Here is a 12,017-nt window from a genome sequence, read left to right as displayed (position 1 = left end):
AGACTTGGTGGTGGGGGGAGGGGTGTTGTGACAGCCCAAGTGGAGAGGACGCAGGAGTGCTGCGGGGTGGAAGTGATAAGGCTGAGAAAAGCTGTGGAGATCAGAGGGATATAAAGGAGGTTTTAACAAGATTGGCAAGAGCATATAGTCTTTCCTTATGGCTGGGGTTTGAACCCCACGGACATAGACTCCAGCTACTAAGTCCTGGAAGCCAGCCTGGGTCTAGCTCCAGGCCAAAGGTCCTGGGTGTGCAGTGGTTCCTGTTCTTGAATATCAGTCAGGTTTGTCTGTCTCCCTTGCTGCCCACCTGTATCCTCACCACTAGAAACCCCCATTACTTGAGATAACTGGAGTTGGACTTTGTTTCCTGCACGTAAAGAATGCAACCCACAAATAGAAAGTGAGAGAAAATCACCAAAGAGGCAGAGAACAACATGGCATCATCAGGAACAGAGCGTAGCTGCACCCTCAACAGACCACGCCAGGCAGTTCTTGCTGCACTTCCCCCAATAAAATCCTCCTTCATTGGGCTTTATTTTATTCTGTGAAAATAAGCCTCATTGTAAAACAGAATAAATCCACAAACCAAACCTCAAACCCTCTAGCAAAGAAGGCCCCCGTAATGTATAAATTCACTGCTGACAAGAGAGTCCCTTCAAGTCATTGCTTTTGTTTCTTGTTTCTTGAGAACATGATTCCAATGAGGCCTATGGCTGCCAGGCCCACTCCTGCGATGCCAGCTGCCATGATGGCATCTCTGACCTGGAAGAGAGAGGAGGGTGGATCAGATTCTGTGTCAGGAATCTGAGTACACGCTGTACATTCAACAAGAACATCCAGCTCAGGGAGCCTCCCATGCCCCTTGGCCTTCTTGACAAACTCATGAGTCAACTAACATTGGCAGGGAAATACGGAGAAGAGGGCAGGATGGGGCAGGAGTGGTGGGTGGGGCCAGCTGGCCAATGACATACACAGGTCTGAAGCGGGAAACTCACTTCACCCTGTGAGTACTTAAAGCGCACATCCCCAGAGGGTGGCTGTGAAAAGGACAGGGAGATGAAGCCAGATGGTTGAAATCCTGGCTGGCCAACAGGGAGCTCTCGAAGTAAGCGTGAAGTTGAAGTCATTGCTATTGAATCCTCAATAAACTGTGACCTCCGTCAGAGCAAAACCCTCACTTGCCGTCACCTTCACTGTATCCCCAGCACCCGGTCCTGCCAGGCGCAGAGGTGCTCTTTGCATGTTCTTAAATGACTCAACTATGAAGAGTAGTAATGTTATACTTTAAATTATTAAGATATCTGACTTGTATTGTTTGTACTAGAAAAAAAAATGTTGCAAAAGTAAGAGTAAGTTTCAGGGTAAAAAATTGAACATGTATCAAATTTCACTCTTTCCAAAATCCAATTCAAAGTCAAATAAGGCGTTTGTTTCAGGCATAATTCCACTAGGACCCAGAGAACACTAAATGCAGTGAAGGCACAATGCCCGAAATCATGAAAACTGTACTTTTTCCCACTAACGGTATCATGAACATGGATCAAGAAATCTCACCCTAAAACCAAGCCAAGCATTTAAGCAGAATCAAGAACTGCAAAGGAAAAGATTCTTAATGATTTTACTCCAAGAAGTCCAATGAGAGAGTGTACTAAAAATCCTCTTTCCAAAATCCAATTAAAAGTAAAATAAGGCATTTGTTTCAGGCATAATTCCACTAGGACCCAGAGAACACTAAATGCAGTGAAGGCACAATGCCCGAAATCATGAAAACTGTACTTTTTCCCACTAACGGTATCATGAACATGGATCAAGAAATCTCACCCTAAAACCAAGCCAAGCATTTAAGCAGAATCAAGAACTGCAAAGGAAAAGATTCTTAATGATTTTACTCCAAGAAGTCCAATGAGAGAGTGTACTAAAAATCCCAGTAATAAAAAGGATGAAAATGTGGATTTGGTACCCCAAACCCACATCCTTACATGACGCCGCCAACTCTGCCCTTGGTACCCTAAGCACAGAGCTTGCCTAGGTTGTGTATGTTGTGGCCGAAAAATTCCCACATGCCCACCATAGAGAAGACTTTGAAAAACTTCAATGGTTAAAAAGAATATATGTTGCCACTGCCCAGGCTTATCTGAGCCATAAACGTGTCCAGCATAGCTGTGTGAAATGCCAGGAAATACACCAGTGTAACTAACATCACAAGGTACCCAGAACACATGTCAACAGAAGTTTGAATGAAGCTACTGACCTAAGGTTTGACTGCTGGTCAGTCTTTAGACCTTCCTGTTAAATTAAAGGTAATTAGGCTTGGCTTTGTGGCAACCGTGGTCCTGTTGGGTTCTTGCTAGGGAGCCTGCATAAAACCACTTGTATCCAGTGTTTTCCTTGCTAAGCTATGTGTCAAGGTGGGAGAAATGGTTTGCAGATAATGGAGTAGGAACAATAAGCCCCCAGTTCTTTACAGAACCTCACAGTGTGAGGAGAAATGCTGATGGAGCCGGTTCATACAAAAGGTACTTTGTCAGGGAAAACAACAATAGCCTCATTGTTTGTGCTCATGCTTTGTACAGAGTCAAATTGTGTAATTAAATACAAGAAAGTAGTATTTAGTTAGCCCTGAGAATGCAGATTTTACGGAAAGAATGATCTCCCCAAGAGAGACAGAGCTACCTGCAGATGCCATTGATGATTTTCTTGTTGTAAGGCTGCTGGGTCCAGCCCAGCCACTGTGCTGAAATTACAACAGTTCTGATCATGAAAATGGGCTACACGGTGTGCACCAGAGGTCTTCAATCAGAATATTATGAAAGAGAAAAGTTGCCCCTCATTATCTTTTCTTGAAAGTGGGCAAACAGTAATCCTATCAGACTGCGGACAGTTACCTGCTTATGCTACACGTCTACAATCAGTTAAGCCCTGGAATTATTTCTGGGAAAAAGACAATTCTTATGTGCTTTCTTCACTTTCAGCAATGTTCTAAGTGGATATAAGAAGAGTAATATTATTCAGAAAGCAATTGAATTCAGACTATGAGAGGTTATAAAATAACAATGGTTATAAAATATGTGTACAGAAAGTTGGCTTTAATATTTACAGTAGTTTTTTTGTTTTGTTTTGTTTTTGCGGTACGCGGGCCTCTCACCGCTGTGGCCTCTCCTATTGCAAAGCAACAGGCTCCGGACGCGCAGGCTCAGCAGCCATGGCTCACGGGGGGCCCAGCCGCTCCGCGGCATGTGGGATCCTCCCAGACCGGGGCACGAACCCGTGTCCCCTGCATCAGCAGGTGGACTCCCAACCACTGCGCCACCAGGGAAGCCCTACAGTAGTTTTTAAATAATACCCTGTAATTTATCCAGGTTTATGTAATTACACAATACCATTGGCCACATCTTCAATTTCTATTTATCTTAAAATTTTATCTGACACAGAGTAGACTACAGCATGAGTGTCGCTCCTATAGTTGCTTTTTGCTAGAGTACTATTCAGTACAAAAGCTTACTAAGTATACATTTTTTGAAGCCTGAGTATGTTTAAATAGGTAGGTGGAAAATAGGACCATCTTGATTAGAATACTCTTAGGCATGGAAAGCACAAACAACATTTTAGTTTAAATCCATTGTTTCCCTTACTAAATGGAAACTTAGATGAGTCACATATAGCCCGTTGAAGGAAAATCTAGTCTGCTTCAAAGAGCTGAACACAAATAAACATAATGACTAATAAGATCCTTTTCACACAGAAAAATATCCTCATGAGTTAAGTGAAAAAGAGAGCTGCTGCTTTGATGGCTCTTACAAAAAAAGTACTGCTGGACGTTGTCCAGCGCACACTAAATCCACCCTCTCTAGTGAGATGGGACAAGTGCAGGAGCTACATTTTGGCCACAACATGTATTATGATCATTACTCACCTCGGCCAGCACTTCCCAAGGGGGTACAGGCTTGCCCTCGGGGGGGAATTTGGCAATATCTACAGGCATTTTGGTTCTTATACCTGGGGGTGCTACTGGCATCTAGTTGGTAGAGGCCATGGATGCTACTAAATATCCTGCAATACACAGGGCAAGTCATAACAGTGAAGACTTATCTTCATTGTTAATGACCCAAAATGTCAATAGTGCTGAGGCTGAGAAACCCTCATCTAGGCCAAGAAATGAAAGAGGAAATCTTTGGAAACAGTATAAATGGCACCTCTTTTTGTTTTGTAATATGTTCTGGTTTCATGTCCTGTGAGGGGGTCCAGTAGAATTGTTGATGCTGTTTTATCATTGTTGTGTTGTCACCGTTTTGCCTCTTTCAGGTGGCTGACTAGTGCATTGGGCTAAAGCCTCAGGAAGAGAATGGGATGTGTCTAATTTGTATTGTTTCATTTTTCAAGAAGGTGCTTGTAGAAAGAGGAAATGATAAAAAATATTTCTTGGTTCTTTCAGTATCTCAAGATTTGGAATTGTATTTAAATGCTCTAAATATTATTTGTGCATACTGACATATGTATTTTACTAACTTGTGTAACAATTTTGTGAAGAAATGTTCTACTTATATTAAATTGTGACTCTCTTCTTTAGTCTATTAATAATCACTAAAGGATAACTAAAAATGAGATGATTTGGAGATATTTTATAAATCTACCAAATCTTCTTAAAACAGCACCCTGAATTTGGTACCTTATACTTCCCAAATTTGAATAGTAATCTCTGTTTGGAGTTTATTGCTGCAAAGGAGGGTGGACGTTTACCTGAAGTAGAAGCCAGGTGTAATCAACACCTCAGTTGTTATGCAGGATCACCCATGAAATCCGATCTATTTAGCATATGTTTCTCTTTTTTATGCTGGTATCATCACTGCTACTTTTTTAAAAACTTCTACTCTACCCAGACCTACCAATAAGTGTTAGTTTTCTCACTGAAAAAGATAAATAATTGGAAAACAGGGGAGAGAAGAAAAGAAAATCAGAGGAGCAGTCTAGGGGTACAACCTCCGAATAATCAGTGTTCCCGAATGAGAGAAGAGAAAATGGAAAATTTCCCAGAATTGAAGGAACAGGGTTTCCACATTGAAAAGTGTCATCAAGTGCCCAGCACAATTCATGAAAACAGATCCACACGAGGTTTATCACTGTGAAATCTCAGAACACTGAAGATAAAGAGAAGATTCTATAAGCTTCCAGAAAGATAAAATTGGTCACATACAAAGGATCGAAAATCAGAACCGATTCAGACTTCTCGTAAACAATAGCATAAACTAGATGACAATGGAGCAATACCATCACATTTTTTAAAAAATTCTTTTCAGCCTAGAATTCCATACCCAGCCAAACTATCAATCAAATACGAGGATATAATGAAGATGTTTTCAGGCATAAACAATCTTTTTAAAATGCATCCTTTCTCAGAATCTATTAGAGGTGGTATTCCACCAAAACAAGAGAGTAATCCAAGAAAGAGAAAGATGTGAGCTGCAGAGGATAAAAGCATTAATACAGGAGAGAACTGAAGGGCATCTCTAAAGGATGCTAGTGAAGAGAGATACCAGGATGACAGTATGCATCAAATGTGACTCAAAACAAAAGTTTTGAAGGCCATTATCCCCCCTAGATAGATGTGCTGAGTGCCATCATCCCCCAGATTCCTTCTGGTTGCCTCACATTTGTAATCTGAGTCATGAGGTTCCTCTCATGGACCCGCCCACTGACTTTCCCAGAAGGAGCCTCTTATAAACTGTCAGAGAAATTGAAACTAGACTGTGACCCAGAGATTCTGGGACTCTTCACCAAACACTGGCAGTATTGCCCTATCCTTCCCTAGCTAGGTGTGTACTTGCTACTAGTCAATTTTTCTATTAATCGTCTTTCACATTCATATACACACACACACACACACACACACACACACACATACTTATATTCATTGTATGTATGTACATATATGTATATGTAAATATATGTATCACATATACATGTACTTATATACATTTTTATATATTTACATACATATTTATTGAATAATAATAACATGAGTGATTGAAGAAAAAAAATAAGAGAATACCCATTTGAAGATATCTACTGCATCATCACAGAGCATAGGATGAATTAACCAACATGCAGGTCAGTGTAGTAAATAAACACAGCTGATTATCAGCGGTATGAGGAAGGCTGAGCATGATCCTTGTAGGGGGTGTTGGTGGATGCCTCCCCAGCAAGTCACTGTGGCCCAGACAGGCCAGTGGACAAGATAGTGGGTGAACCAAGAAAAAGAATGAAGATGAGGACCATTATGACTACTTTAACTATTACAATTTATTAAGTGTATTTTCTGAGTTGCCACTCTGCTAGCATAAAGATGCTCTTATTTAATTCACACAGTAACCCTCCTAGATCAGTATTATCACTTGTACTTTACCAGGGTTTAGAGAACATGAATCAATCTGTCTGCCAGGCCATGCCCTTGACCACCACAATGACCAGGGCAGAAGAGACCAGATCTCAAAAAATTAAAAAGTACTGAAAATCAACAACCTGATGGATCTTAAACTCATTCTTTACTGAAAGAAAAAAAAAAATCATACTCTTTTGCATCAACAGGCATCCAAGAACTTTTCCAAACAATGTTCTCACACACACACACACACACACACACACACACACAAATGAGGGGGCTGCAGGGAAGGGCCAGAAAAGGAGAGGAGAAAGTGAGAGAAAATAGGAAGGAAGTTAGTTACCCAGGTGAAAAAGCAATTCAAAGAAGAGAGTGGCCATGGCCAAAATCAACTAAGTAAATAAAACACACCTGCATCACCTGGGGCCTCCTGGACTGCCCCTTGGCTTAAGGCAGGGCTAATCACAGGGCTTTTTATAAGTCGTGGCAGACCTGGGCTTCAGCTCCCACCTCTGCTACTTATCAGCACAGTTGGAGACAAATCTCAGGAAAAGAGACAACACAGATTTGTTTGATGAAATGAATGGCCATCAACAAGTGCTGTGAGCCTCAGTTTCCACATCTGTAAAGCGGGATAGTAAAACCTGCCTCTGAGGTTGTGGGAAGGGTCCATCTCAGGGCCAGGCAGCCAGGGAGGGCCGGGCACCGGGCTGACAGTGACGTCTGTGCTCACACCCTCGGCCATCGTCCCCCAGCCACACTGGTCCGCGGTGCCCATCTCCCCACCCTCCTCCCCACCCCAACTGTGACATCCTTGAGGGCAGGCTTCTGCCTCTGCTATTCTGTCTTGTTTGTGCCCCTGTCTCCAGCCCAGCCCAGCCCACACGGATGCCCAGGTCAGCGGAGGAAATGGTCTGGTTCCCGGGGATGGGGACACACTGAGGACGCACCTGGTCACTGCGGGAGACCCCGTAGCGCAGCTCGTTGACAAAGTGCTCGCAGTTCTCGCTGGTCAGCTTGTAGAGAACTTCCTGGCCCACCAGCTCCTCCGCCTGCTGCACAATCTTGTTGGGAGGCAACGGCGAGTACTTGTCGTCGTGCTTATTGTTGACCTGGAACCAGTCTCTCCCGGCCACGTCGCACAGCCGATCCTTCTTCACTGTGGCCTTGTCAGTCAGCGCAGACGCAGCACTGGCCACACCAGCTCCCGCGATCTCACCTACGGATTCAGGATGAGAAACAGCGGGATCGGTCCTGAGCCGGCCCACAGGGGCTCAGAGCAGCCCCAAGCCTGGCATCCACCACAGCCACAAGGGGATGAGCAGATGTGAAAGGGCCACAGCTGTGTGGCTATGAATAAGGCGTTTATGGTCTCTAGGCCTTGGTTTCCTTATCTGAAATGAGGAGGAGTAAAGTTCCGTGATTTGCTGTGATTATTTTTAACCTAGAGAAGCTGGCCTCGTACACCCTCTTGATTGTGCAAATATGGGCCCTGAGCACACCCACCTCCTTGGAGGAATAGAGTGTGAACTTTTTGTGATCCTAAACTGCTACGCTTCCTTGACACACACAAAGCTGATTACTGCAGAAAAGGTAGATGGATTTGCAGAAGTGGATCCTATCCTTGGAGCAAAGGGACCAAAACCCCACAGCTGCTCCCAGAGGTGTGACACCAGGGAGGTCCACGGGGAGGGGCTGGAAGAGGCAACACATTTCCAGAAATGAAACTGCCTTGAAGCAAGGGATTTGGGCTCAGAAGGACCAGGATAGTTGGGAGGGAAAGCTGATGCCAGCACAGAGATTGGGCATACCTCCTGAGGCAGCCAGCCTATACCGTGTGGGGAGGGGCAAGCTTTTGGTATGATGGCTGAAGAGGTGGGCTTGCACGACAGAGGCGGACCCCAGGGAACATCACAGAGGAGGCTCACTGTCCCTCAAAGAGCCTCCGTGGCCCTGCCGCGATCGGGAACCCCCAGGGCTCTTCTCAGCAGGGGAAGCATCCTATTACACTGGGCAGGACCCATCTTCCACTGTAACACCATGTGACAGCAACAAGCAATGGCAAAAGTGTCTGATCAGAGTCCAGGTCCTGTTCTGCTAGGCTTTCCAAAGAGGACTAAACCCCTCTGCCCTGAGTATAATCCTGAGATTTTAGAAAATCAGAAGAATTCAGACTTGCTACTAATAGGGCACGAGGTGCTTGAGGATTCAGTGAAGTAAATAAAAGATGGTGCTGTGTTTGAGTCCCAAATTTGTGGAAAGGCTCGGTGTGGTGATTGGATCAGGGGAGCTCCTGAGACCCATCCACCTTCAGCCCCTAGGCGCGTGGGTGGCAGGGCTGGGACTGGGGCAAGGCAAGCAAGGTGCCTAGAGCACAGAATTTCAGGAGGTACCAACTCTCAGGGATGCAAGTTCAGAGTCAACACCTAAGAGTGAGGGCTTCCTTACACTTCACACCCTGGGTGTCACCCTGGTGAGTAAGTGCACAGGCTGACAGTCAGAAGCTCTGGGATCTGATTCTGGCTCCATCACTGAATGGTCTTGACATGTCACTTAACTTTGCTGAGCCAACACTGGGAATCCACAAATACCAGCTAAGATGGATTCACAAACACACATCAATATAGGAATTTAAAGTTTCTTTTGAAAGAACTATTTTACTTTTTAAAGTTAGTCTATTAAAGAAAATACCAATTAAATAATTGAAGAGAGGGCACAAGGATATGGCAAGCAATCAGTGACTAAATTTTGGGAAACCTCAGACTTGACAGTATAGCAGGATGTGTAAGGGCAGGGAATAGAGAGTCAGACAGCCAGGATTTGAGTCCCACCTCCACGACTTTCCTGCTATGTGACCTTGGACAAATGGCTTAATTTCTCTAGTCCCCAGTTCCTTGTAGAATAGGGTCAGTAAGTTCTACCTGTGCCTACAGTACTGGACAGGGAGCTGCAAAGATTAAAGAAACTGACTAGGTAAGGTGCCTCCACCAGTGCCTGGCACAGGGTGAGTGCCTCATTAGTACTGGGTTGTTCTCTAAGCTTCCTTCCAACTCTAATTTCCACCGTTTTCTCAGTAGCAGGAGGTCAGTCCTCCTTGCCTCACCTATTCCACGGGGTTCCTGTGAAGCTCGAGTGAGAAGATGCAGATAGAAGCATATTTCCCTTTGAGGAGCACCACTCACCCAATGAAGGGTGTCACACCTATCCACCCAGATGCCCTGTCGTGCCGTCCCCTGCTTCCTGTACAGCAGTTACACCCACTCAGTGCAGTCAAGCAATACTGGTGCTGGTCCAAGGTGCTGAACACAGACACGAACTAGACAGCGCACCTCCCCTCAATGAGTTTACACTCTAGTGAAAGGACACTGACAAGGAACAAACAGAAAAAATAACACACTTTCAGGAACTGAAAATGCTATGGAGAAGATTCAGTGAAGTCACATAGGAGGGGACGACCAGGGGAGGCTGCTCTCACTCGGGGTGGGGGGGGGGGCCACGCCCAGAAACAGGCATTTGAATTGAGACTTGAACGATGAAGAGGAGGCAGCTGTGCTGAGAGCCAGGAAAGAGCACCACGAGCAGAAGGAAGACCAAAGGCAAGGAGCTCGGGAAGAAAGGCACGTGGCGTGCTTGAGGCCGCAAGGAGGCCGCTGTGGCTGAAGTCTAGAGACCCAGGAGGACAGAAGAGGAAGCTTCGAGAAGGTCAGACAGGCAGGCAGAGGCCAGACCACGCCAGGCTCACAAGCCACAGCACAGACCTGAAACTTATCTACGTGTGATGGAAAAGCCAGTCGAAATTAAGAGAAGGCGAGTGCCATAATCAGATTTATACTTTGGAATGATCACACTGGCTGCCCAGTGAAGGAAGGACTGACCGTAAGTGGACAAGAGGCAGAGAGACCAACCCGAAGCCGCAGTAGCATCAGGTGAGAGAGGATGGTAGCTTACCCCAGGGCACAGCAGTGGACATGCTGAGAAGTGATCAGATTGGGGGTCTGTTTTGGAGATAAAGCCAACAGGATTTCCTGATGGATTAGACGTGGGGTGAAAAGGATCAAGGATGATGCCTAGACTTTTGGTCTAAGCAACCGGATGGTACTGTCCACTGGAGCCCTCCATTTGGGGTGTGTCAAGATCAACATGCCAATTAGATACCCAGCTGAAGATGCCAAGTCGTCAAGAGGTTACACACATCTGAAGCTAAGCAGGGTTAAAATCAAGTTAAGGGAGACATCAACAAATAGAAGGTGTTAGAAGCCAGGGGACTGGATGAGGGAGGAGTAAGGATTAGGGGTATGGGAGAGGAGGAGCACCCTAGACACAGGAGGCCAAGAAGGAAGGGCCCAGTGGGCAAGGAAGGCAGCGCCAGGTGAACAGCAGAGAGAGGCCACTCGTGTTAAATGCTGCAGAGAAGCCAAGTAAGCCATGACCAGGATATTGACTGTATTGATGTAGCCTTGATAAGAGCTGCTCCAGGAGGGGAGTAAATACTCCCTGGTGGAGGGAACAGAAGAGAGGATGGGAAGTGAGGAACCAGCGGGGGCCATGGCAGACAAGAGAGCTGCTCCATGGGAAGTTAGCTAGAGAGGATGTGAGGTCGAAGGGGTGTTTGTTTTATCAGTGGGAGATATTCCAGTGGTTTCTAAGCCAATAGGAATAATACAGAATTATTATTAATTTGAGGGCAGAGTGCTTGTGAAAGTAAGAGAAGGGGGTCCAGGGCCCACACCTAAAGGCTGGCTTTTAAAATAAGGGCAGGGGCACATATATACAATGGAATATTACTCAGCCATAAAAATAAACGAAATTGAGCTATTTGTAATGAGGTGGATAGATCTAGGGTTTGTCATACAGAGTGAAGTAAGTCAGAAAGAGAAAGACAAATACCGTATGCTAACACATATATATGGAATTTAAGAAAATGTCATGAAGAACCTAGGAGTAAGACAGGAATAAAGACACAGACCTACTAGAGAATGGACTTGAGGATATGGGGAGGGGGGAAGGGTGAGCTGTGACAAAGCGAGAGAGAGGCATGGACATATATACACTCCCAAACGTAAGGTAGATAGCTAGTGGGAAGCAGCCGCATAGCACAGGGAGATCCGCTCGGTGCTTTGTGACCACCTAGAGGGGTGGGTTAGGGAGGGTGGGAGGGAGGGAGATGCAAGAGGGAAGATATATGGGAACATATGTATAGGTATAACTGATTCACTTTGTTATAAAGCAGAAACTAACACACCATTGTAAAGCAATTATACTCCAATAAAGATGTAAAAAATATAAAATAAAATAAAATAAGGGCACATTTGCACTGTAACAGAAGAAAAGGCAGATTATGTGGTTCTAGATGTTGGTGGTTTGGTTGATCAGGGGTGGGGATGGTGACATCTACCCTGGTTACTTCTAGATTTCTCTATAAATACAGGGTGAGGTCATTCATCTTGCTACCATTCTTGGTCAGCAAAAGACACATCCAAGAATGTCCACAGCAGCTGCACACAGAGCAGCCCACTAATGGAAGCATCCAATGCCCATCAGCGGAAGAATAGATAACAAACTGGGCGATGTCCATATAACCGAGGACACGCAGCAATGGAAAAGTAAGAACAACACAGATGACCTCACAGGCCCAGGGAAA

General features: G+C 45.1%; 1 protein-coding gene across 1 annotated transcript in view; it reads right to left on the bottom strand.

Annotated features, from left to right (window-relative positions):
* Window positions 1–514: 514 nt before the first annotated feature.
* The window catches only part of PLAAT3 (phospholipase A and acyltransferase 3), a 30,530-nt gene continuing 19,027 nt past the window's right edge, over window positions 515–12,017 (bottom strand). Inside the window, exons 4-5 of the mRNA XM_007462105.1 lie at window positions 7,327–7,595; window positions 515–762 (exon numbers count right to left, since the gene is read on the bottom strand). Of these exons, the coding sequence (XP_007462167.1) occupies window positions 661–762; window positions 7,327–7,595 (371 nt within the window). The 3' untranslated portion in view covers window positions 515–660. The remainder of the gene's footprint in view (window positions 763–7,326; window positions 7,596–12,017) is intronic.

This window comes from Lipotes vexillifer, unplaced genomic scaffold, assembly GCF_000442215.2.
Source record: "Lipotes vexillifer unplaced genomic scaffold, Lipotes_vexillifer_v1.1 scaffold1129, whole genome shotgun sequence".
Classification (NCBI taxonomy): domain Eukaryota; kingdom Metazoa; phylum Chordata; class Mammalia; order Artiodactyla; family Lipotidae; genus Lipotes; species Lipotes vexillifer.
The sequence above is the reverse complement of the archived record's forward strand: the minus strand, read 5'-3'. Positions and strand labels throughout refer to the sequence as shown.